Here is a 26116-nt window from a genome sequence, read left to right as displayed (position 1 = left end):
GCCCAGTACAAGAGGAGGCACGGAACAACCTATTTCTTGTATAACTACGGAGCCCTGAAAGCAACCAGAGGAAGCAGATAGTCAAACAGGGAGGGAGGGATGAGAATTCATGTGACGAGAAAGACTACACTCGGAGAATTAAGATTTGCAGTAAGTAACCGGGGCATTACCTCCTTGTATGCCTTCCTCACCATCTGAGTTGCACAGTGAGCATATACCCGAGCCAAGTGGCTTATGTTCTAACCCTGCTCAGGTGATCCGCTGCACAATTCTCCCTCCCCAGGAGCTATACCGCCTGTAGAGACAACACAGTGCTCTCCGCCCAGTTCAGAATCTCCTGAGCCACGAGCCACAGGGATCGAACTCTGCAGCCCCCCTAGTAATGGAGGTAACCCATCACCACTTGATTGTCTGTCCGGTCCAGAACATGATACCCTCGAAGGGCCGATGCAAACTCCAGGCAAGCTATTTGATCTTCCTATAGCTCCCGGAAGATGGACGAGCAACCAGCCAGATCCCAAAGACCCTGCACAGACCAGGAATCCAACGTCAACCCCCAGCCCAACTGGCTGGCATCTGCCGTCACCACCCGGGTGGGGGACACCTGAAAGGGAAGACCCCTAGACAGATTGGACTCCACCATCCACCAATCTAGGTTGAACCGAATCCAAGGTGACACTACCACTGGCAGATCGTAAGTCGCGGAACAAGAGGACCAACGGGTACAGATGCAAACGAGCCAACAGCAGTACATTTATCGCTGCCGACATCAGACCCAGCACCCTCAACCACTGATGCCCCGGGGCATAATCCAAGGCCAGCAAATAACCCAGGTCCCTCCTCAAGGTTGCCCTCCTCCTGCTTGGCAAAAACACCAGCCCTTTGACCATGTCCAGGTGACCCCCGATAAACACCAAGCCCTAGGTGGGAACCCAATGCTATTTTTCGTGGTTGAGCAGGAAGCCGTGTCTTTCCAGAATCTCGCGGATCCACTGGACATGAAGAGTCCCCTTGGAAAAAGAAGAGGCAGAAATTAGCCAGTCACCAAGGTATGGGAATACCCGAATCCCCTCCCTATGGATGAGCCCAATCAAAGGAGCCAGCAACTTAGTGAAGACCCTCGGGCAGAAGACAAACCAAATGGCAGTACCTGGAACTGGAAATGCTCGGGCCCCACACAAAATCTTGGGAACCGCTGAGACGCAGGGTGAGTGGGCGTGTGGAGGTAGGCATCGAGCAGATCCAAGAATGCCACCACGTCGCCCTAAACCAGTATGGGAACGATCTCCTGTAAAGACAGCATCTTAAATTTAACATGAGGGACAAACTAGTTCTTCCATTTCAAATCCAGCACTGAACTGAAGTCCCCAGAAACATTCCTCACTAGAAAACGAATGTAGTAGACGCCATGACCCCTTTGACAGGCCGAAACAGGATGAATGGCCCCTTCCTCGAGAAGTTACCGAACACCCGCCAAAAGCACCCCCTTCTTTGATGCGGCAGATGGCAAGGGAGTTTGAACGAAAAAATCTGGGGATGGAGAGTCGAAGACAATCTAGTAATCCTCCCTGATAATTCGCAGGACCCACTGGTAGGAGACCGACTCTTCTCAAGTCTCCACAAAAGTCAACAATAGATCCCCCACAGGAGCCGACACACAGGGATGCACAGCTAGTCAGGACTTGGACGAGGGGACAGAACCACCATCTGACTGTTGAGACTGGGCTTTGTGGGAGAACGGGGCCCCCTGGCTGTGACCCCACCGTGGAAAGGGAAAGCTTCCCATAGGAGCAGCAGAAGGACCGAAGTCCCTCTTGGTGCCAAAGAACCTCGTCTAGAAGGATGGATGGGAGCCAACACCTTCCTATCCTCAGCCGATGTCTTAACCATCTCCTCCAGGGGGGGAGCCAAACAGTTCAGCCTTGGAAAAAGGGATCTTCATTAGAAGGGACTTCTGTGCAGCTCCAGCTTCCTGAAAATCACGCTTGGACAGTCTGCAGTGCAAAAAAAAAAAAAAAAAGACTGGAAGAGGGGTGGATCGTGCCTCCTCTTGTCCTTGGTCAAAGGTGATGGTGGTCGGCCAGGTATGAGAGGGATGGGAGAAATAGAACATAAATTTGCTTTGGAGGGTTCTGGTGTGGAGCTGAAGCTCACTGTGTAACTCTGGTGGCGAGGAAGACTTAAACGGAGGTAATGAGCTCACCCCCCCTTGCCAAACCCATCCGGATGAGGATGACGCAAGAGGCTAGGAACCCAGTGGTTTGCTGGGAATAACCGCGAAGGAGAAACCAAAAGGCAGCTGAACATTTCACACACTAAGAGGCAAGCATACTTACAGGCGAGTATGGAGCTCAAGGCAGAGGCTGACATTACACACACAAAAACAACACATGCGTCGTCTCAGCCAACACATTCATGCAGTGAGAGATGATGCATTAACGTGTAAGTAGATGGATCAGTGAAATAGAGTGCGCATGTTGATAAGTATGGGTGATTTAATGAAAAACTGAAAAATCATATTTGGTATTCATGACGCTGACATTTTTATTCCAGCACCGCTTTCAATGAGCATTGATAGGTTTCCAGTGCTTTCATTCTTCAGCGCCATTTATGGTTACAAAGTTCGAGTAAACTTCTGTTCCTTTTGCACAAAAAAGTTTTTCTGAAAAGACTAATAGATATGCATAATGTTCACCCTGCTATGATAACACCCTGCAGGTAAAACAAATCTTTTTAACGCGACAGTAGAAACACCAAGCAGCGTGCACATAAGTGAAACAGACCTTGCACAGAAAAAAAAATGTTTACTATGTGAAAAGGAAATCACGCTTCACTCCTCATACTGTGAAATACACATACGGAGAATCAGTAAATGTTTGACACCAGCATGCAGTCTGGTAAAGCATGTAACTGTTTTGTTTTCTATTAAATAAAGCACTACAGTGTTGCAGCATTGGTATCTTTTATACAAATGCATGCTTGAAGTAATCCCCATTGTTAAGCTGGGAATAACAGTTTAGAAAAGTTAAATCAGTGACATAAATGCCATAATTTAAAGTGCTATGCAGAGGCAAGCCAATGAAGTGAAGAGGGCACAAACTAATCTACTAGGCTCTTCCTTAACTTTGATTTTGACAAAACGTAATCACAAATTGTATGGATATGTATGAATACGTGGCTCATGAAAAGGGGGTGTGGTAGGCTCGCTTGCAAATGTATAAAATATAGCAAGCCTAGAGAACTGTATTTATTTGAAAGCCATTTTTCTTATCCAGTAATGGATCCTTAACAGATTCACAGATTGAACTAAGACTCACACCCACTACCACTTAATAACAGACCTTTCAATGTGTAATTTGTGGCTTCTGAAGCATGAAATCACTGAGAGATGACGGTGGAATACCCCAAGTCAGCTCTTGCCATGTTCAGAAGGTATGAAAGAATCTTCGGATGTTCCACAGATGGAGAATGCAAGCCTGGTGTCCTTGCCCAGAAGCAGAATCCAATACATTTTGAAGAATATCTCATCAATGTAGACTGAGCTATAGCGACTTTCAAGATAAGTATACTATCCTTGGGGGTGTCAAAGGAGTCAAACTCTAAGTATAAGTATTGGCTGGCCAGTACAGGATCTCAAATATATGAATACAGCACTCTTTCTTCATTTTGAGATATAGCCCTGGAATTGTGAGAATGGAAGGACAACTGTAGCTACACATCCTTGCTACAGATTTGAAAATACTGCCACCTGTGTTCAAGGTTACCTTCTTCTAGGACTGCCACTTGGCGTTCCCCAGTGTTGCAACAGGTCTAGTGCAGGTTTACCTCAATGAACGCAGAATAGCTACTTCCTGTGGCAGGATACTATGTCCATGCTCAGGCAGTCTATATTGTCATTAGCTAAGCCTGATAGAGGCTCAATGGAATATATCCTGTAGTAAAGTTTCCAGTTAAAGAGAATCTGAGTTACTCTTAACATAATGGAGGGGGATATCTTCCTCTCCAGAAACGCACGCTTTAAGGCAATTAAATATATGATACTTTATGGGCTTTACCCAACACCGTCCCGATTGAACCGTATGTTCCCAACGGCGAACCTTACCTGCCCCAGATGTCTAGACCAATGAGTTGACTTTCAACACATGCTTTGGTCATGCCCTAGAATAGCCGCCTTCTGGCATTCTATACTCACACTCTATTAGCTACCATCACAGAGCTCATAATACTCAACTCAGGAGGAAGAACCATAAAGTGCGGCTGCGCTTTGCGAATCTAGCCCTCTTTTTGGGAAAGTGCCTACTGACTATGCATCGGTGTGTGCTGCAGTCCCTGTCCTTCCCCAGTGGTGTAGGGCTTTACTCCATTGGGTGACGCAGAGAGAGGTCACTGGGAATAAGCCCGTAGAATTCAGAGATGCCCCTTGTAGCAGCCTGGGACACCACACTAATGCAATTTAAAGAGCTCACGCCTGAGAAGCCCACTACGCATAATGCATCCTAGAGGCACTCTTCTCAGTGGGTGAATATCCCCTACAAAACCTCAAGGGACTCCCCCCAGTGGGTGAAAATACCTTACAAAACCTCAAGAACCTCTCTGTGCTTCTCTACAGATTAGATACTCTAATGTACTCAGAATGTTCTGAGGCTCCCCCTGCCCAGGACATCCCTCCTGTCCATTCTACTGCCTATACGTACTATATGCTTGTGCATTCCACTTTGTTTCGCTCCTTCAAGTAGGAATTCCCTAAATTTACAAACCTAGTCTTGTTCCGTAAATGCAGTAGTATCTACTAATATTCCGATAACCAATGTAATGTAAACCTGGCTCAACTAAATATTTGAGACTAAAAGCTCTTGGACAATAGAGGCTCACCAAACAAGACATACAGTACAAGTGATAACGAGAGATTGCCACCATATATATGAACCTCTTTATCTGTTGATAATTATTCTCATTGCATATTATATGTCTGGAAACATCAACAATCTCTCCTATTGTACACTATGGAGTGATGTCTATTGAATTGTATTACTGTGCTATACAGCATAGATTAACCTAAAAGCCTAATAAACAAGCATTGGCATAGCCAATAGGTCTTGCCTTTGGGACCTTATGTGTTTAGCCAGAACTTTTGGCTATGTTGTAGAGCATTGTAGCTGCTGTGCATTATGTTGAAAACTTATAATAAAAAGTGTTAAGCATTTTTGTTACCTTTATACAAACGAAGACGACATTAAATACAACTGAAAAACCTGATTAAAAAAAGATTTTAACATAAAAAATATGTCTTCTACTTTTTTTGTACTTGCACTGCTGGCAACTTCTTCCTGCTTGTTCTCATGCTTGTTTATTATTATTTTTTTGTTATGGGGGAGCGGGACATAAATAACGGGGGAGCAGATGTTGGAAAACAGTAATTTAATTAGAACACGAGCAGCGGACAGACACTAGGGGAGAATCAACAGATGCCAGATTCCAAGGGCAGATTGACGTGATGCTTAGGTGGTGCGCTGATGCAAAATGGTGGTGGTGAATGATGTTTGGTGCTCAGGTGGTGAAACTATATGGTGTGGATTGGAGGTTCGTTGTGGATTGTGGAGTTGAAATATGTTGTTTGGTGTGTAATTATGCGGTGTGTATTGGAAATGTGTGGAGTTGAATTGTGTGGCCTGGAACTGTGGTGTTGAGTGAAATTATGCTTAGTGAAATTGTGACATGGTGTGGAGTGCATTTAACATTAAGTGCAGTGTAATTATGTAGCATATAATTATGTGGCACTGAGTGGTATTGTGTGGAGTGTATGTTGCATTCAGTAGAGTGTAATTATGTGGCACTGAGTGGTATTTGGAGTGTACGTTGCATTGAGTGCAGTGTAATTATGCAACAAATAATTATGTGGCACTGAGTGGTATTATTTGGAGTGTATGTTGCATTGAGTGCAGTGTAATTATGTAGAAAATAATTATGTGGCAATGAGTGATATTTGTGGAGTGTATGTTGCATTCAGTAGAGTGTAATTATGTGGTGTGTAATTATGTTATTTTTCTTTCGAGTGCAAATTCTATTTATCTAAACATGTATTTCGATTCCTAATAACAGCACAATATGTGCTTCCTGTTGTAGTTCTCACAGGAGGTCAACTAGAGGAAAGAAAAAGAACAGCATACACAACTTACAGCCATTTTGTTAAATCCCCTGACGAAGGGTTCCATCCGAAATGCATTGGGATTTGTTTTTTGATATTGTATTCTGTATTTTGATTTAACAATCACTGTTCTGTTTGCAATATATCAGATGAATTGTGACATTAACAGTACATTGATATGTGAATATTGGGAATATTTTAATATATTCTAGCAACCATCAATTTATCCTTGTGTTATTTCTCATGTTTCAGAACGAACTCTAATTTAATGATTTTTTGATAATCTTATAATAAATGCTGTACTTTGCATTCACACATTGATGAGACCTTAGTGGTCCGAGCTGTGATTCACGTAGGAACTGGTTGTTCCAGAACCTCTTTCTTTTCTTGTCGTAAATAGGGATGTTGACTCACGTCCCTCATACGTGAAAGCACGCTAAATAGAGAATTCATTGCGCCCACAACAATTGAGGATTTTACACTTTGCAATAAGATAAGGTGTGGAGGCCCACCCACCACAATAAATTAGTGTGTAATTATGTGGCACTGAGTGGCATTATGGGGAGTGTATGTTGTATTCCGTAGAGTGTAATTATGTGGCGTGTAATTATGTGGCACTGAGTGGTATTATTTGGAGTGTATGTTGCATTGAGTGCAGTGTAATTATGTAGCATATAATTATGTGGCACTGAGTGGTATTGTGTGGAGTGTATGATAGAGAAAGCCAGAGACAGAGATCATGGGAGGCTGAGAGTGTCAGTCGCTGGTAGGATGAGGGGGGGGGGGTAGATTGGGACAGGGATAGATACTGATGTGCAGGGATGAGCGGGGGAGAGAGACCATGGGAGGGCGAGGGTACCAGACACTGGTAGGGTGAAGGGGGTAGATTGGGACAGGGATAGATATTGATGGCCAGAGATAGGCGGGAGGGGGGCTTCGGAGGCCGGAAGTACCTATGCTGGGTGCGAGAGGTGTGCACACGCAGGGCCCAGTTTACCGCGTCCCTCTACCATTTTCCAAAATAAAAGCAAACAGCCATTAATCCAAAGGTCACCCATGATCTTGGTGAGATGTTCTTGTGCGGAAGAAAATAGCCCCATCACTTCCTCCCATACGCACAGACCAGCGTCTGCAAAGCCTGAGATAGCTCAGTGGGTTGAGCACCTGCTATAGATATCCTAGTGTAACTTGCAAGTCACTGGTGTGGGCTTTGTCGGGGTCAATTGAGACATTCAGCCTTCCAACGTCAATTAAATACTTTTGGATAGGTAATAATAGCAGCAGATGCTATTTGGAATGCTAAAGTGTGGTTAAGTTTGTGTAAAGCGTTTTGTAGGGGCTCAGGGTTTTCATGCACTGTGACTAGAAGCTGAAATGACTTCCCTCTGGTTCTACTGGCATTTAATTCATATCTATCTGTGGTTGGTATTTTGAGTTCTGTGACCCCCACTGCTTTTGTTCTGACTATTTAATGCATTATTGCTGCAAGTTCACTAAAAATCGTCTTTGCGCCCTGTCCGCATATCCGCTCTAGCCCAGCCCCCAAAAAACCCCAATTTAATTCGCTTCGTAGAGACTTTAGAAATGTTATGAATTCAAAGAAAAACTGGTTTTGTGGGTCAGCCTGGTGTTACTCGTGTCACCCCCCCCCCCACACACACACACACACACACACCTCCTCCCAAGCCACCTCACCCCCCCCACTCGCCCTCCCAGCTGCATGAATAAGATACAAATGAGACAGTGTCAGGTTCTAAGGTCTACAGCTGGGTGGCAGCAGGCTTGGCTGCCAATCCTGACCCCTGGTTTCCTCTTGGTCAACCGTTTGATCGTCGACAAATCGTGCTGTCGCCATGGGCTTCTGTTTCTTCAGGTTTCAAAATCGGAAAGGCTAAAAAACAAAAAAAAAGTTATACTTCACAACAGGTAGAGGGTAAGGATCCCCAAAATTATCGAAGACACCGTGTTATGTTTTCAGATGGGCGGGGCTTGAATTGACATGGCAGACTGCCACCTGAGAAGACTCGAATGCAGTGTGAAGTGAAGACTCCATGCCACAGGACTTTCTAAAAGAGCAGCAGGTTGCAAGTTTATACCAATAGTAGGTAGCTCGGTTGGTTAGTGTTCTCATCACTGCAACTTCGATAAAGTGAGAACAATTAGGTCAGGGAATAGAAACTTCAGCTTGTGTGCAATAGGAGCCCTCTCAGTGTGCAAGGCGTACTATCAACCCGAAAGGGCTGACACTGCATTTCACGATTTTGAGGTCGACATCTCGTGTCCATCAAGTAGGGTGATACTAGCGCCAACAGATGTAAGTCTGTGGCATGCGCTATGTATAATATGATTGTCATCCTCGTCATCAACTTTAGTTATTATGATGACTGCCAGCGCAGGCATGCAGGGGGTTACAACCCATGACCCCATGTCACAGTAATGAAAGCTGCTCTGCTCTCCAAGACCAGCACTCGGGCTCCCATCACCACCCTCAAGCAAAGAATGAGGCACCGGAGAGCTGCAAATGCGGCTTGACACGGGCCTCTCTGATGTTTGGCACTATACTCATTCATTGGATGGCAATACGTCTGAAGATAGCCTGATTTGTTTTATTGCTTGTTTTGTCTCCCACACTACATTTGTCACCCTGGGGTGTTTGGGTGCTTTCTGTACTACCTGCTTACCGCTTGTCTGTCACATCATGCCACAGGCTGGCGTTTGCCCTGCATGTAAAGGTCGGCCACGGTGGCAGGGCTGGGCGTTGTCATCAGCCTGACTATTTGGCATGTAGTGCACCTCCCCAAAAAAGCAGGTGGAGGAGAGTGGTGCGAGCGCGCGATAAAAGGAATTTGCACCAGGGCCATGACGACCACCATCTGTTTCCAATTAAGATAATTGGAAACAGATGGCGCTCCTGCTCGGTCCCGGCCTGCCTAGGCCAGGGCAGAGAGAAGGCAGGCCATGCACCCGCCTTTGGCCAATTGCGTGCTGTCTTCTTAGAAAGACGAACACAAAGGCCAATAGGTGTGATGAAAAAAATAACACGCACGAGCGTGTGGTGCGAATTGAAAAGCCCTGACTAGAAGCATCGTCTTGCAGCGCATGTGCGCTGGCTCAGGCGAGACATAAAAACATTTGAAATTATGGAGAGGGAGATCTTCACTCCCACCCCTTTTGGAGCATGGCACATTCATGCCATACTGTCAGCGTGGACAAACTTATGAGCCTGAGATAAGACATAAAGGCCATGAATAGCACTTCAATGGCTCTTCGCTCTCAACTGTTTGTGTTTAACTTGGGCTCTTCCTGCATCCAGGGACTGCTAGTTAAAAGCTCCAGAATGGGTGCCCCATTTTTCAGAGGGTATATCTGTAGTCATATAAAACTGCCATTGCCTGTCTGACAGATGCTTACACAAGTGGTTATCTCAGTTGCAGTGCTCTCCAAGTAATCTGTTGGCACTGACGTGTGGAGATCTAGGTGCTGAGCTTTAACTGGCTAACCCACAGAGGATGCGTGAAGAAATCCATCTCACAGGCCAAACAGAAGAAAAAAGAGTTAATATAAAATCAGGACCTTCGGTGGTCATTTCACTGAAAATACAAGATTTGAAAAAAATATTATTGTCCACGGGTGCTTTTGTAAGCCAATTTCTATGGACTGGAATCTAGAGAACGCTAAAGTGATTCTGATATTTTACTGATCTCTACTGTTCGTTTTCTATCAAAACAGAGGTAGTTGAACAGAAAAAAAGTCCCTAAGCGGAAGCAGACAAGTCCTAGGGCCGATCTCCAGAGCCCACAAAGTACATACACATATAAGTATATACTAAAGTATATACAAGAGGTCTTGAATGCTCGAACTAAAAACTAGCCGGTACAGAGGAATTTTAACCTCTTGAAGTGAGGGTGTGCAATGGAACCTAAGCACGGCACCATAAGTGTATGCAGGATCAATGGCGTCCTAAATCGAAGAAAGTATGTCCATCACCGTCACATTTTGTTAATTTGCATTATAGATATACCGTCAATTTTGGTGAAGCCATAGAGAACCAACTTCTATTCTCCTGCCCATGCGCAAAACATACGATGCAGGTATCCGTCAAGGGTAATCTTTAACACATAAGAGATGCTTATGACACAAACTACAGCCCTGATAAGAATATTGGTCTCTGTGTCGGTCTCTATTTCATTAACACAGAAGTGATGCTAATGAGGTCCACCTTGCCTTCAGGCATACATAATAGAAAACGGCAACCCATATGGGGGAATGTAGCCTTACTCTTCCTATATTGGACATACCCTAAAAAAAGAAATAGGAATCCTTTTTTGATCTGCCCTTTCCCTTCCTTGTTCCAAAAGGGTATCTACTGTCACCCCTTGAAAGGAGAGGACAGAGGGCATGACACTGTAGTTACACTTACCCCAAGGGTGCAGTGCCTCCGATACACCTACTTCGCTCTGGTCTGTCCAGCTTTTGATCAATGCCCTTTTGGGAATTAATAGACGTTCCAATGACAGGCAAGTCAGCCAGTATGTTTTTATGTTCTCAGTGTGGTCTTGTCTTAAAATGCCCTCACTGGTAGGACCAGGGATACGGGACATAGTGACCAATATAGACTGGGGTTCTACTATTACTCTTGCCTACAGATCGAGGGCTGAAAGATGTCCACAGTAATTAGGGAGTAGTGACATTATCCACCAGCTATAACCCCATGCAGATTTTTCTAACCATATCGGGGGCACCTTAAGATAAAAGGTTACTGGGATGCACCCTGGGTATTTTTATCTTACAATATCTAGACCCCCTTCAGAAGTAAAATATTACGTGCTCCCTGAAATACAGTAGGGCCCATCCTGGTTTATGGGGACCAGGATGAGACCTGATGACACAAATAGGGTGTGAGGGTCACAAATAAAATGCACTAGGATTTTGGAACAGAGGTCGGCGGAAAGTAACCTGGGTTCTTAACCAGAGATATGGGTAGAGGTACTCAGTGGCTGTCATGTAGCTTTAAGGAGGAGGTATACTGTAATCCCATTTTGATTTAAAAAGAAAGCGCTCTCTCTCCCCCCTTGTAGGGAGTTTTTACTAATAGTCCTTAGACATTGTATAAATGGTAAATTATTTATATGATAAACGTCTGATGTATTTTATGAACACATATTTATGTATAGGTCATGGTGGTGATAATGCTTTTTCTATATATTATTTCTTTAAAATAATTGTTTTCTTTTGTTTTCGCAAGTTATGTGAACATATGTCTGCTTTTTGCGTAAATTCGGATGTAATACACAAATATTGGAATATATGGACAGATCTTTAGATAAGATTAATGTCCTGAGATTTATTTCAGTTCACATCTGAGAATGGGCTGATCTAAATTGATTGGGATCATAAAAGTGAGTAACTCAGAAACAATGTTTGTATTATATGTCCTCGGATTAGATACGAGGGATTGGAAGTAATTTGATGCATCTATAGTTGAGGGGGACACACATTGCTATAAACCCACATGTGAAGGAGGAATTGCACAATAAGTTTACAAAAAATGTTTTGCAAACAGAGAGGGCCTTTTACTATCGTGCAGTTCACAGTTGTTTACCTATGTAAGCTGTAGGCCAGTTGCTGAAGTTTTGCATCCCTCTCTTCTGATGCATATATTTTCTACTGTGGAGTATAGATTTTAAAGCAGAGACATAGCATGGTTTGAGATGGAGTCGAACATGGCCTGTCCATGTTAATAGGTAGAAGATGTGGTGATCCTTGCATTTCTTCACTTGCACATTCAAATGATGGCGCTTTCAGACAGTGGTCAGGAGATGCATATTTCTAAACCCACGAGCATCGTAGGTGGGCCACAACTGAAACAATGCACTTTGTAAAAATGTGCGGTTCTGAAATAAGCATCAAGGACGGAAATCTGTCCTGATAATGTTGGCAATTCACCACAAAACATAGCTACTGACAGTGGGTCGGATAAACTTAGACATGAAAACAGACATTAAGGTGGATCAAAGAAGTTTGGTAGTTGCTAGAAACAGTGCAATATCTGGCAGGGTGACCATCTTCAAAGTTCTATTTCTGTAGATAATTGTCCATAAAGTGTTGGTATAAGATGAGCTTGTTACCTGCCACGCTTCTTTCTTATGATCAAGTATCTGGAATACAACTCTCTTCCATGGGCACCTGCGAACCTACTCAATTGATACCCTTGGCAACATGCCCAATATCTCTTGTAGAGAATGCAGGTGTTTGTGGCTTTCCTTTATGGGCGATAAATACGAGGCTTTGTGCTGAATTTGAATAAAATGTCAAGTTGAACAATGCCCAACAATATCAGGCAGAAGTAATTCCGTGTCAAACAACCAAATGAATCAAAATTCTGTCACATCTCAGAAAAGCAAATGTAGGGGCCTGGAGATGACCGTCTTGAGGAGTTGCATTCTCATGGCATGGACCTGTGACTAGCTGGGAATAATCATTTTCAGGTTAGAGATGTATCAAAAAAAGATTATGCTTTGAAGTCTGGTATCGGTATCCTTTCAGTAGAGAACTGAGGGACTTTGTCAAGTTTGTGCTAGTGCTGATGGCCTGCAGTTTCTTCTGAGTATGCTTCCCATACAAAGACAGCCCATTAACAGTCGTGCCTAAAATCTTTGCTTGGATGCCTCGACAAACAGAGATCCTATGTAGAAACCCTGTCGTCAAGAATGGTCAAGTTCACCAACTGCTTCAGGATGCAAGTGCCTATGATCAAAGATATGTCTAACAAGGCAGAGGGCACATCCTACCCTTATGAGAGTAAGGCTTTGGTCTCTGTGTAACAATTCTCGGGGGCCAGATCTATGGAGAGGGTGATTTTGGGCTTTAGCTTGCACTCCTGTCAGCTCAGTATTGCATTTTCATTAGTTGCCTTCAATAACCTAGTCACAAAGACATGGACACTCTACCCCAGCGAGCTATTGATGCTCTTCCTGTGACAAGGACCTGTACAGCACCGGAGATGACTAAATCTGCTTCACTTTAGTTCAGTAGACAAGCGGGTGCCATGTTGTGCATTTTATTATTCTCCATACATGCAACAGTAAGTGAGATAGTGTTAGGAGTCTTCATTTGTAGAATGCCTTGCTCCCACCAATCATCCTCAAGAGGAATTGCGCTGGCTGACATCTGCAGTTTGCACCTGAACAGGTCATTTCTCTTCGGTTGATGGGTAAATAAACATTTGCAGATGTTCTCTACATGAGGCTGTGAAACCTACCTGTGTTGGCGAGTGGTGAAGTTTCTGTTATGTTAGCTGTGCCTTTATGCAGGGTGCTATCTTCTCAATCATCCTCACTCTCTTCAAGTTGAGCTTTCTCGATAAAGGGAGGGAAGCAATTTTTCTTCTTGTCTTCTTCCTCCTAGTCCATCTCTGCTGGAGTTATTGAGGCTTGAGCTTTAAACAACTACGCTTTCATGGAAAGAACCAATGCATGAGCTTGTATTATGTTTGTAACTATCTGAGGCTAGTGGGATGACAAGGTGCAAATGCTATGGTCTGTCGCAGGAAACTTTGCATTGAAGTCCACATTCCATGTCTCAATAAAATAAAAATAAAATCAGTCTGTGCATGCATTCTTGGTCTCGGTAATATTTGGTTAAGTGGTAGGGAAGTTCCGTCTTTCAACACAAAGTGGATGCTAAGGTCTTCAGGTGGGACAGCTCCTCGAATCTCAGCCCCTTCACCTGCTTTAACATTACATAAGCTTGGGGCCCGATTCCCCTAAAACTACCAGACATTACAAGAGAGGTACTTGGGCTGTGGCGCTCAGCCCCGAAATCGATAGGCTGGGACCGGAAACTCACCCTTAAAACCCTTTATGGACGGGCCCATGGCTACATTATACGCCCCATCTTCAAGGGTTCAGAAAGTGGGACCTCACTGGAATCTCTAAAGTAGGTGATAAATGGCAGGGTTCCAATTTACAGTCCACTGCAAAGCTCCAAAGTGAATACTTCTTACACAAATCCCATTTCTACCAATACTTGTAGATGCAACATGCCCTTCATCCCCAATACACAGTCCTGCAATTCCCACCAGAATACAGTTCCCTAGAGGGACACATTTTTATGGGCCCCATATGGGAGGCATTTACTGGATTTACCGATCCCTAGTTAATAACTCCACCAGTTCCCTGCAAGACCCGAAAGCCAAGTGGGAGCAAACGGTGGGTCCCTTCGACGAGCCGGACTGGAGAGATGTCACATGGGAATGTTCCATTATTCAGAGATACTGGCAAGGAGTATTTGCAGAGATCTCAGAGGTGCTGAGAGAGGTTATAGAACCCTTCCAGAAACTAGCCCTACTTAAAACGGTGGAGGACTATGTGTTGGACTAAGGGGGGTGATCGCACACTCCTGGGCACCGGGACAGTTCCAGCCAAATGCAACATAACCAGATGCTGATGCTTCCCCCGCCCTCCGACACTGGTGAGCTGGGGGGCAGCGATGGACTGGTGCGCCAAACTTTGTAAATCTAGATGGTGTCCAAAATTCACTAAGGGGTAGGGACAAAATGGTTACACCGTTATGGCAAAGACTCAACAGTACTCTGAAATGCCTGTTCCAAAACGTTGAGCTACTCACCGATGGTGGTCTGGTACATGTCAATTTGTTGTATAAGATGATAAAATTAAGTACAATTTTCAGTATTAATAAATAACTACGTAAGCAATCTTGTTCTGGTCCCTTTTTTCCTCTTTCTCCAATTATACCTCTAGTAGACACTTCATGTTTTGGTGCATGATCCTAATTGGTGAAACTTGTAACTCAATTAGGGTTCTACTGGTTCAAATTGAATGTTCGGTGCATCGACCTAGCCTGTACGGTCTGTGACATGGTTGGGGAGGCCATTTTCAAGTGTGTCATCATTTTTATTGTTGAGTACAGAGTCAACAAGCACAAGGTTGAGGATTTTTTTGCAGACTATGTCACTGATTGGTCATCCTTAGTCGATGAGATCGCAGACTACGTTTTCTTTGATGACAAAATGTGGAGGACTCTACAATGTGGCAGCTGATGATGCTGCATTGGTCAATGAAGTGGTTGACAAGATTTGGCAAACAAGCTTCCTGAAGCTTAGATGAAGTGGCAAGCTTGGGGATTTTCTCTCACGTCCTTTTTGATCCAACTACAGAAACATTTTCCTGTATTTTGGATGGAGTAAATAGAGACATGCTGTCCACTGACTCTTCACCTAAAGAATATAGCTATTCTATGTCCACTGCTTATCTCTCAAACTTGTGGGATACTATCTGTGTGCTGTTGGTCCAACCGAATAAATATGAAGGTTGTATCAATGATCTTTTAGCTTCACCAGTCCAACCGGGCTTCAACGGGGATTGTTTTTCCTTGCACAGTTACCTATGTAAAGGAAAGGCACAAAATATGCCTTCTTGTAGATTCTACCTTGACGTACTTGCCAGAGGCAAAGAGGCTGCCCGTGCACCCTGGAACTGGGACTGATTACAAAGTGCATTCCAGAAAAAATAGCCTGTAGGATGGAACTGCATGTATCTCAAAGAGCTTATCTATAGTAAGCATGGGACTAAAATCCAGTTTCAGTAGCAGAATGTGATTTTGTGATTTAAAGCAGGTAGTGGAATTAATTATCATCAAAAGAGCAGATTGGGCTGATTCCCCTTTTAATAGAAAGGTGGAAGAAAACCTGGAGGCGAGGAAGTCTCCCAGTGTCCCACTGGTGCTCAGACACTCTCCGCCTCATTGCCTGCTTTGAATGACTTACAGTGAGGTTGATTAGCTACAAACAGTACTATGTTAAATAAATGAATTCATGTTCCTACCTTGACAGTCCAACCTGCCGACCGGGATTAATTCAAGCATGTGAATCTATACTGGAGACATGCTAGTCTTATCTTCTCTGGACACTCAGCTATTGCAACACACTCATGTCTGATTTGCTCAAGCCCTTTATAAGTAAGTAAGTTGTGATCAAATCCATGATCAACTATATGAGCAATAGGGGGGAATGTTTTTACTCAACTTTGAGGAAGAGTGATATTTTTCTTAAGAATTGTTCCATTAGATGAAAACTACTGTAATGAAAATACCATAGTCTCACTGTGGTTGGAAAATGTTTATAGAGGCAATGAAACAGCTGCAGTGATTAAAGGCAGAGGGAGCTTGGGTGAGGTCAGACCCAACTACTAACCATTACACTCCTATAAGTGTGACAATTCAAGGACCCAAAGCTGTAAGAAGGTCTTGGCCGGAAGGTATTAGTCATTTTATTCAATTCATTATATTGAAATACTAAGCAACAGCTGTAGGGCTCAAATTTAAAATGGACAGCGACACCATGTGGCAGAACGTCATTTGCGCCGGTGTTGACAATTAAGTGCCAGTGTCATGTACCGCAAACCACAGGCTCAAATTAAGCTCTGTCTTTAGCTTCCCGAGTGTCCTCTACGTCTCTAGAAATCCAGGTGAAGAGGCGGAAGTAAGGGTGCCTCCTTCGTCCTTCAGCTGCCTTGCAGCTCCTGGGTCTGTAGAGATCAGGGGGAGCAGGGTATAGGCAGGTGCTCTCTGCAAGAGTTCTATGAGGACGATGTACTTTTCAGCAGGGAATAGTGCCATCAGTTTAAGACTGCAAAGGACATTCAGAAAGAAATGTGTAAAAGTGTCAAAATGCCCGACCTGCATCTAAAGTCATAAGTGGAGGCACACCCAGAGTGGGTATCAGCAGATTATTGCAAGCACAACATTTCTAAACACATCTGATGGCAATACGGAAGGTGGAAGAGGCTAGCAAGCAATCTAGTAGCTTTATTACACACACGGGGAGGAAAAGACACATGGAGAAGGAAAAGACATGTAGGGATGGGAAAGGATGTTAGCACAACAGGAGTCTCTTTCAGATTTGAGCGATGTGGTGTAGAGTCGGAGAAAATTAGGTATATTTTATATTTGATGGCGGTGGAGCAGTCCCCAGGTAGAAAGATACTAAGTCATTATTTAGAGGAGGGCGGCACAGAGAGACAGGTACTCTTTTGCGGGTTGGGGGTTTGGGGACCGTGTTTAATGTTCTCTATGGCTACCGTATAAGCCTGCTCTTCATACAACTGAACCTGACAGTTCTGTAGAGGATTCTGACGAGCACAGCAAACACATGTACAGCCCTAGGGTTCAGAGTGACTTCATAGATCATTAGAATTTGCTTTTTCTCTCCATTTTGTGACTCCACTTCTCTGTGGAAAACTGATTCTTGCTCATACAGAAGCATGGAGAGTTCTATATTCATCAAATTACAAACAAACAGGAAACCATGGCCTGAAATACCAAAGGTGCAGCAATGCCATAATAAAGGTAGATTGTGCGCTACACAAATATTAATTACCAATACCCCTGCACGAAAAATGCACATCAGTGTGAGACAATAGCATGATTTAAAACCCCAAGATACAACTGACACAATTGTACAATGAAGAAGGCACGTTTGCTTCTCCAGAAAGGAATATGCTACTTACCAGTATGCATCTGTTCTTGGCATGTAGAGCTGCAGATCTATACACTTTTGCATAGATCGCCATCTGGTGTTGGGCCCGTATGTTTGCAGTTTGTTTTTCTTCTTGGACAGTCTTTGGAAGTCACGAGTTCGGTGACTCCTCCTTCGGTCCGTACTGCGCATGGGCTTCGGCTCCATCCTCAGATTGTTTTTCGCCAGCAGGGAAAAGATGGAGCGTGGTGATAATAGTAAGAAACCCATGTGTGTTGTATCTAAATAAGATAGACTGGAACGGATACAGGTAGCCGGGGAGGCGGGTGGGCGTGTATAGATCTGCAGCTCTACATGCCAAGAACAGATGCATACTGGTAAGTAGCATATTCCGTTCGAGGCATATGAGCTGCAGATTATACACTTTTGCATAGATTATATAGCAGTACCCAACCTTAGCGGCGACCACCAGTATCCGTTGCAGTGGTTTGAAAAAGTGTCTTTAGTACAGCCTGGCCCACACTAGCTTGTTGTTTAGAGTGCACGTCTACACAGTAATGTTTTGTGAAGGTGTGCGGTGTTGACCATGTGGCTGCTTTGCAGATGTCATCTAAGGGTATGTTCCCTAGAAACGCCATAGAAGCCCCTATCTTTCTTGTAGAGTGGGCTTTAGGTGGAACAGATAATGTTCTTTTTGCTTTTTGCTAGCAAATTTGTATGCACTTTACGATCCACCTAGCTATCCCTGATTTAGAGATGGGGTTGCCCTTATGCGGTGGATAGAAGGAGACAAACAACTGTTTAGTCTTTCTGAAAGGTTGCGTTCTTTGTATGTAGTACAGTAAAGCCCTTTTAACATCAAGTGTATGTAGAGCCCTTTCCGCAACAGATTAAGGTTGCGAGAAAAAAAACGGTAATTCCACCGATTGATTAAGATGGAAGGGGGAAATGACCTTGGGCAAAAATTTGGGATTTGTGCGAAGTATCACCTTGCTGTGATGTATCTGTAAAAAGGGTTCTTGTATAGTGAACGCTTGTATCTCACTAACCCTTCTAAGGGAAGTGATAGCTACGAGGAAGGCTGTTTTCCAGGTGAGGAACTGTAGCTCACATTTATGCATTGGTTCGAAAGGCGGGCCCATTAGCCTTGTAAGAACTACGTTTAGATACCATACAGGGGATGGTGGTGCCCTAGATGGAATTACTCTTTTAAGGCCTTCCATAAAGGCTTTAATAGCAGGCACTCTGAACAGTGATAAATGCTGTCTGTTTTGCAGGTAAGCAGCAATTGCTGCTAGGTGTAGACGTATGGATGAATATGCCAGGTTACACCTGTGAAGATGGAGCAGATAGCATATGATGTGCTGTATGGATGCATCTAAGGGGTCGATTGTATCGTTACGGCAGTAAACAACAAATCTCTTCCACTTTGCGGCATAGCATGCTCGAGTGGTAGGACGTCTGGCTTCCCTGATAATGTTAATGCAATCAGGGGGAAGGTTAAGGTATCCAAATTCTAAGATTTCAGGAGCCAGATCGCAAGGTTGAGCTGAGCTGGGTCCAGGTGCCTGATTTCTCCATGGTTCTGGGTTAGGAGGCATGGGGACAGGTGCAGCTTTTGGTGTGGTACCACTGAGAGCTGTAGTAGTGTGGTGTACCACGGCTGCCTGGCCCATGTTGGAGCTACTAGAATGAGTCTGAGGGACTGCTGTTGTAGCTTCCTTACCACTAATGGAATTAGTGGGAGAGGTGGAAAGGCGTATGCAAATTTGCTTGACCAGTTCATCCATATCCCATTGCCTTTGGACAATGGGTGTGGGTATCTGGCGGCGAAGCTTGGGCATTTTTTGTTTTCGTGGGTGGCGAAGAGGTCTATCTGAGGATGCCCCCACTTGTGGAAGAATGGGTGAAGAACTTGTGGATGCAGTTCCCATTCGTGCATTTGCTGCGTTTGTCTGCTGAGCAGATCTGCCATGGTGTTTTGTATGCCTGGGACGTGCTGTGCCAGGAGAACGATTTTTTGTGGAATCGCCCATCTCCATATGCTCTGTGCTAAGCGGGAGAGTGTGTCCCCCCCTGTTTTTGAATATAATACATTGCAGTCATATTGTCTGTGCGAATTAGGACTGCCTTGGCTGAAATTTGTTTCTGAAACGATTTGAGGGCTAGAAAGATCGCCAACAACTCCAGATGATTGATGTGGAGTAACCTCTGTTGTGGCGTCCATACACCTTGCACTGTGAGGTGTAATAGGTGCGCTCCCCAGCCGGAGAGCGATGCGTCCGTTGTTAGAATCACCTGAGGAACCGGGTCCAGGAACGGTCGCCCTTTGGAAAGGTTTGTGGTGTTCCACCACTGCAGAGAGCGATGGGTGCAACCGTCCACCAACACCGGATCCGTCAGCTGTCCCTGGGCCTGGTTCCACTGGCGTGCTAGGCGCTCTTGGAGTGGACGCATGTGAAGTCTTGCATGAGGCACTATGAAAATGCAAGACGCCATCATCCCTATTAGTTTCATGAACACTCTTGCTGGGAGAGAGTGCTGAAGAAGGAACTTTTGGAGCAGGGCTTGCATGCTTGAGATCCTGGCTGAGTTGGGATAGGCTATAGCTTTTGAGGTGTCTATAGTGGCACCGAGGTATTGCTTTGTGTGAGAGGGTATCAAGTGGGACTTTGGGTGATTCACCGTAAAGCCTAGCTGGTGGAGTAGTTGTATGGTAGCGTTTGTGTTTTGTACACACTGGTGGTAGGACGCGGCTTTTATGAGCCAGTCGTCCAGGTAGGGGAAGACGTGAATGTTTTGTCTTCGGAGGTGTGCTGCCACTACTGCCAGGCATTTGGTAAAAACCCGTGGTGCGGTTGTGACCCCGAAGGGGAGAACCTTGAACTGATAATGTTGGTTGTCCACCACAAATCGGAGGTACTTTCTGTGAGCCGGGTGTATTGGGATATGAAAGTATGCATCTTTCAAATCCAGTGTAGTGAGAAAGTCGCCCTGACGGAGGAGTGGGAGAACTTGCTGAAGAGTTACCATATGAAAATGGTCTGAATGGATGTATGCATTTAGGGGCCGGAGGTCTAGAATGGGCCGTAGTGTCTCGTCTTTCTTCGGTATGAGAAAGTACAGAGAGTAGACCCCTAGATTTTGCTGATCGACGGGTACCTGCTCTATCGCGTGTTTTTGCAGGAGGGAGAGTACCTCTTGTTTCAGAAGTGTGGTATGTTCTTGTGACATCGCACGGTGTCTGGGTGGAATATTTGGGGGGGTAGAAGTTAGTTCGAGACAGTACCCTGACTGAGTAATTTGGGTTACCCATTTGTCTGATGTTATGGCTTCCCAGGTGTGAAGGAAGTCCTGTAGTCTGCCCCCGACCGGAGTGGAATGGTCTGGGGGGAGCGGGGGAAAGTCATTGTGTGGGCGGTGTGGCAGAACGGGCGGTGTTGGTTTTGCCCCTGCCTTTATTATTGTTCCCTCGATATCCACCTCTTTGGTAGCCTTTTGAGAAGGTACTTTGAGGAGGGGACTTGTAGGAAGTGGAGGCGTTATTGGAAGAGTAACCTCTGCCAGAGCCTCGAAAGGAGGAACGGCGAAAAAGAGCGTCTAGGGGTTTGTGATTGCAGAGCTCCCATAGACTTTGCCGTATCCGTATCCTTCTTCATTTTTTCCAGGGCTTCGTCTACTTTTGGGCCAAATAAGTGTTGTTGGTCAAAGGGGTGGTTTAAAATAGATGCTTGGACCTCTGGTTTAAAGCCTGAAATTCTGAGCCAGGCGTGACGGCGAAGCAGGACACCGGTGTTTATAGCCCTGGACGCCGTGTCAAGTACGCATTTGATAGAGGTGTTGGTAATAATCTTCCCCTCTTGTATTAGCTCATGAGCCTTATTCTTATATTTGTCCGGGAGATGCTGCATGAGAGCCTCCAGCTCCTCATAGTGCGCTCTATCGTACCTTGCCAGCAGCGCCTGTGTGTTGGCGAAGCGGCACATATTGGCGGCTTGGGAGGCAGTGCGTTTGCCTGACGCATCTAAAAACTTGGACTCCTTATCAGGTGGTGGGGCCTCACCAGATGACTGAGAGTTGGAGCGCTTCCTAGCTGTGGAGACCACTAGTGAGTCTAGGGGCGCAGGTCCTTTAATATAGACAGGATCCGTGGGGGCTGCCTTGTACTTTTTTTCTATTCTGGGGTTTAAGACCCCAGCTCTAACGGGGTCTTTGGAAACCTCTGTAGCATGCTTGGTCACCCCTTTAAGCATGGGTAATATAGAAGTGGATTTATCTGCTATGTCAAATGTGTCAAGTAGGAAGTCTTCCTCAACTGGATCACTGTGTAATTCCACCCCATGGTAATGTGCCGCCCGTTGTAAGAGGTGGTGGAACCCCAGGGAGTCCTCTGGTGGAGACGGTCTGGATGGATAGAGATCATCCTGAGGCACATCTGGGACATCAGGATTGTGATAATCCTCCCATGGGTCAGGTGTTCCCGGAGGAGTAGGGTCCTGCGGGGCATCTGATGGATCATAGAATGGATCTCCGTGGTCATCAGGGTCTGGAGACGGGGTTGGAGACCGGTGAGGCAAGGGTGGAGAAGGTGGGGGAGGAGATGGAGGGGGTGGAGGAGGTGGAGGAGGAGGAGGTGGAGGTGGTGGGGAGGGTACTCTGAACGGGGATGTGGCAGAGTCCTTCCGTTTTGGTGGTGGAGGAGGAGTTGGTTTGTCCAAAAGTCTTTTCTTGACAGACAACATTAAATGTCCAGTCCTTGGATCCTTTGTTAAGGTCTTTTGAAGAGGATCCGGTGCGAAAAGCTCCTCCGGCACCGATTCGTCCATCGGTGCCGTCGTTTTCGGAACCGAAGGCTTCGTCGGTTTATCCGCGCCGTGCTTTCTTGGGGTGTCCGATTTTTTAGTCGGTGCAGAGGCAGGCTTCGATACGGAAGAGTCGGTGCCAAGGGATTTGTGTTTGGTCGGCACCGAGAGGCCATGTTTCGACACCGATGGCTTCGGAACGGAACTTGTTTTCTTCGGCGCCGAAGAATGTTTGTCGGCGCCACTAGGAGGCTGGCTCGAGCCCGAGCCACCAGGAGACTTGTGATGCTTTTTCACCGGGCCCGAAGGTGGGGTGATGGAAGCAGTATGCTTGGCTTTCCCTAGGCCCGGAGGCGAAGGGGTAACCGGAGTCTCTTTCGGTATGGGCGCGGGACGGGGAGGGGGTAGAGTACTCACGACCCTCTGCGCCGGTGTGATCTCCTCTACGTCAGAGTCGTCGGCCTCGGAAGCGCTGACGATATCTTACTCCTGCTCGGTGTGCTGCTGTCCCGAAGCTCCGGTGTCTTCCCACGAAGATGTCAGGTGGAGCCGAGGTCGATGAGTGCGCCATGGTGCGTCAAGCTCGTCGATCCCAAATAGTCTTTTCGATCGAAAAGACTTGCAGGCGGGGCAGTCTCGGGCCTCGTGTTCGGGAGAGAGGCAGAGGTTGCACACCTGATGGAGGTCGGTGTGGGGAAATTTAGACCCACATTTCGGGCACTTCTTAAAAGGAGTCCTTTCCATCGGCCGAGACCGGAGTCGAGATAGGCCCAAAGGCCGCCGCCGATGTCTGGAATCGAGGAAGTGCCGAAGAGAGAGATGAAGAAGTCGATTCCGTCTAAAAAATCTCGATGGACGAGGATTTTTCGTCGAAGGTCGAACTGGAAAGGTTCGAAGCCGGAGCACGAAGCATTACATCCGAGCCCGATGGCGGAAAAAAACAATCTGAGGATGGAGCCGAAGCCCATGCGCAGTACGGACCGAAGGAGGAGTCACCGAACTCGTGACTTCCAAAGACTGTCCAAGAAGAAAAACAAACTGCAAACATCCGGGCCCAACACCAGATGGCGATCTATGCAAAAGTGTATAATCTGCAGCTCATATGCCTCGAACAGTATGTTTCAAATGGTTTATCGCGATGCCTCGCTAATTGCACGGAGTGGCCTAGCTTCTGCATTTCTCACCTTGGTCTCCAAGAACCAGGGCACCAGCTTCCAATCCAAAATCCCCAGTTGAGCTGTCCCTAGAAAGAGTTACTGTCAGACCAGACGAGGTTGTCGTATTGCCACAGACATACACACCACGAGGGGCAACATTACAAACTGCCTACAAATGAATACAAGAAAATTAACTTATGAAATCCCCGGTCAATAGTCGGCATGGATTTTATCACCTGAAACAGACATTAAAATGGCATTTATTTTTCTATATTTAAAATGTTTGTAAAACCAACAATGTAAGTAAGGCATTTCATGGTTTCTGAATGCACTCAGATTTTAAATCATATTTGTTTCCATGCTGTGTCCTTTTTTAACAATTTGTTTTTATAGAAGACTTCAACGGAATGTAAACAAATAATAAGTCATAGCAACAATTATTGATTACATACATTGAATTATTGGCACACCTATGTATAATTTTGATTAGCATGTACATTTTCACCTCACATATTAGGTCCACCGGTCTCCAAATAAAGAGGGGATGAGATAGGGTTTAGACAGAAAAGTAAACGGGGTATGTGATAAGGGAACCAAAAGGTATATTTAGGGAATGCATCCATTTCATTTATAAATCTGTTTATTAAGTTTGCAGGCAAAAGCACACATTACATCATAATCAATCAGTGAGCATCGTAATATATAACTATGAGCTGAGTTTCTGTGCATAGCATATACATTCTAGCCATTTGACATTATCAGGAAAGGGAGTGACAGAGTCCTCTTGTACAACCAGCTAGTCTTTGAAGCACAATATCACCACGCATGATGCCAGGGCCGCAGATCTAGTGGAGAGCATCCGCCCACCCTCTCCTGGATCAGGTATGTGCTAATCCCGGTGCATCCCCAAACAGGTATACAAACAGTGCTAAACTCCCCGTTCAGTAACTGGGTGGCCGTTCTCTCGACAGCCTAGCAACTAAGATAACGACCAACAGCAGCTCGCAAGTTCTAGTCTAGACGGCCCCTCCCTTCTGATCCCCCGCCCCGCCATGTTCCGACTTCTCCAGTCCCCCCCACCAGGATCGGCTCTAGCACTAAGAGGCAATCCTAGGCATGCACTGTCTTCACTTTAATGCCTGTCAGTCACACCAGCGCGGCAGCTCAACCAGACGAACAGCGCCTCGTCGTCCAACGCAGCCTCTACAGCGCAGACCCGCTTCCTCCCGGGGCCACCTCCTCAGAGTGCAGTAGCACCCGCAGCATCTCCCCCCATTGGGGTGCGACGGGCGTCATTCTAAGCCCCAGCGTCTCTTCCCGCCGAAGCGCCACCTCCTCCGCCTTCGCCCACACCAGCAAAGAGCTACGCCATGCTCGCACATGTGGCGCGGCGTCTGCCTTCCAGCGTTTGGTGATAAGTCGCTTTGCCACTATAATCCCCAAATCAAGAAAACGAGAGGCCACCTTAGCCGGGGCTGGCCGGTGAAAGAGATGTAATAAATAAGTGGGCCACTCGGGTGGAATTTCCCGGCTTGTACACCGACGGAGCTCCTCATGTACCGCCTGCCAGTACAACCGTAACGCAGGGCATCCCCACAGCATGTGGAGCAGGTCGGCGTCAACCACTGCGCAGCGGGGGCAGCAGGCATCCACGCAATGAAAATACTTGTTAATGGTAGGCCCTATGCAGGACAAAAAACTGTATTTGACGAAATCTCATGTTTCGAGGTATCCTCCTCGGCCCCTGCAGCACCCTCTCCCACTCTTTATCTACCATAGATCGGCCAAGATCCCCCTCCCATCTCTCGCGTAGTGTCCCTAAGCTCGCTGCCGCGTGCATCCGCAAAGCCGCAGCAAACCATTTGATTAGATGCCCCCCTCGACCCAAGACATGGAGGTATTGCAGCACTAAATGCTGCTCCGGCTCTACCCACAAGTCTCCCCAGTGACACGCCAGCGTTTCTATCAGGGCCCGGTGCCGGAGAAACTGGCCCTGCGCCAGTCCAGTCTCTTCCGCAAGAGTTGCGAATGGCCGAAGGCCCCCCTCATAGTATAGATCCTCCAATGTGTGGAGATCAACCGCGTGCCAGTCCCTGAGGTCTGCAGCCCCAAGCGTGTCTCGCCCGCAAGGGGAGCCCTCCAGAGGAATAGCTGGGGCATATGGGATTCTGGTCCGTGTCAGCCGGAGACATCGTCGGTAGCATTTATACGCCACCACTAGCAACAGTGGTTCGGGCTTGAGCGCGCTCGTGGTCGGGTGAATGATTCGGAGGAGCTCCGTTACTGTCAGCGGCGGGTTCACCGCCGTCGCCGTGTCCTCTCGGCATCTGTCAGCCAGCCAGCGGGCCACCCATTGTAGCTGCGCTGCCAGATAGTAGTGTTCAAGACACGGCATCCCTCGTCCACCTTGGCCCACGGGAAGACACAGTTTCGGCAGCGCCACCCTGTGGCGCGCCGTTCCCCAGACGAAATCGCGGAGGGAGCGCGTGAAGGGCGTGAAGAAGGACACCGGTAT

The 26116-nt window shown here is 46.2% G+C and overlaps 1 protein-coding gene across 2 annotated transcripts in view; it reads right to left on the bottom strand.

Moving 5' to 3' along the window:
* Window positions 1–26116, bottom strand: part of MCM8 (minichromosome maintenance 8 homologous recombination repair factor) — a 402649-nt gene that overhangs the window by 165423 nt on the left and 211110 nt on the right. For both annotated transcript variants that reach the window (XM_085612630.1, XM_085612631.1), the window contains exon 13: window positions 23629–23770. In XM_085612630.1, the coding sequence (XP_085468756.1) occupies window positions 23629–23770 (142 nt within the window). The remainder of the gene's footprint in view (window positions 1–23628; window positions 23771–26116) is intronic.

This window comes from Triturus cristatus, chromosome 6 (genome assembly GCF_964204655.1).
Source record: "Triturus cristatus chromosome 6, aTriCri1.1, whole genome shotgun sequence".
Classification (NCBI taxonomy): Eukaryota; Metazoa; Chordata; class Amphibia; order Caudata; family Salamandridae; genus Triturus; species Triturus cristatus.
Note: the sequence above shows the minus strand (reverse complement) of the source record. Positions and strands in the feature narration are given on the sequence as shown.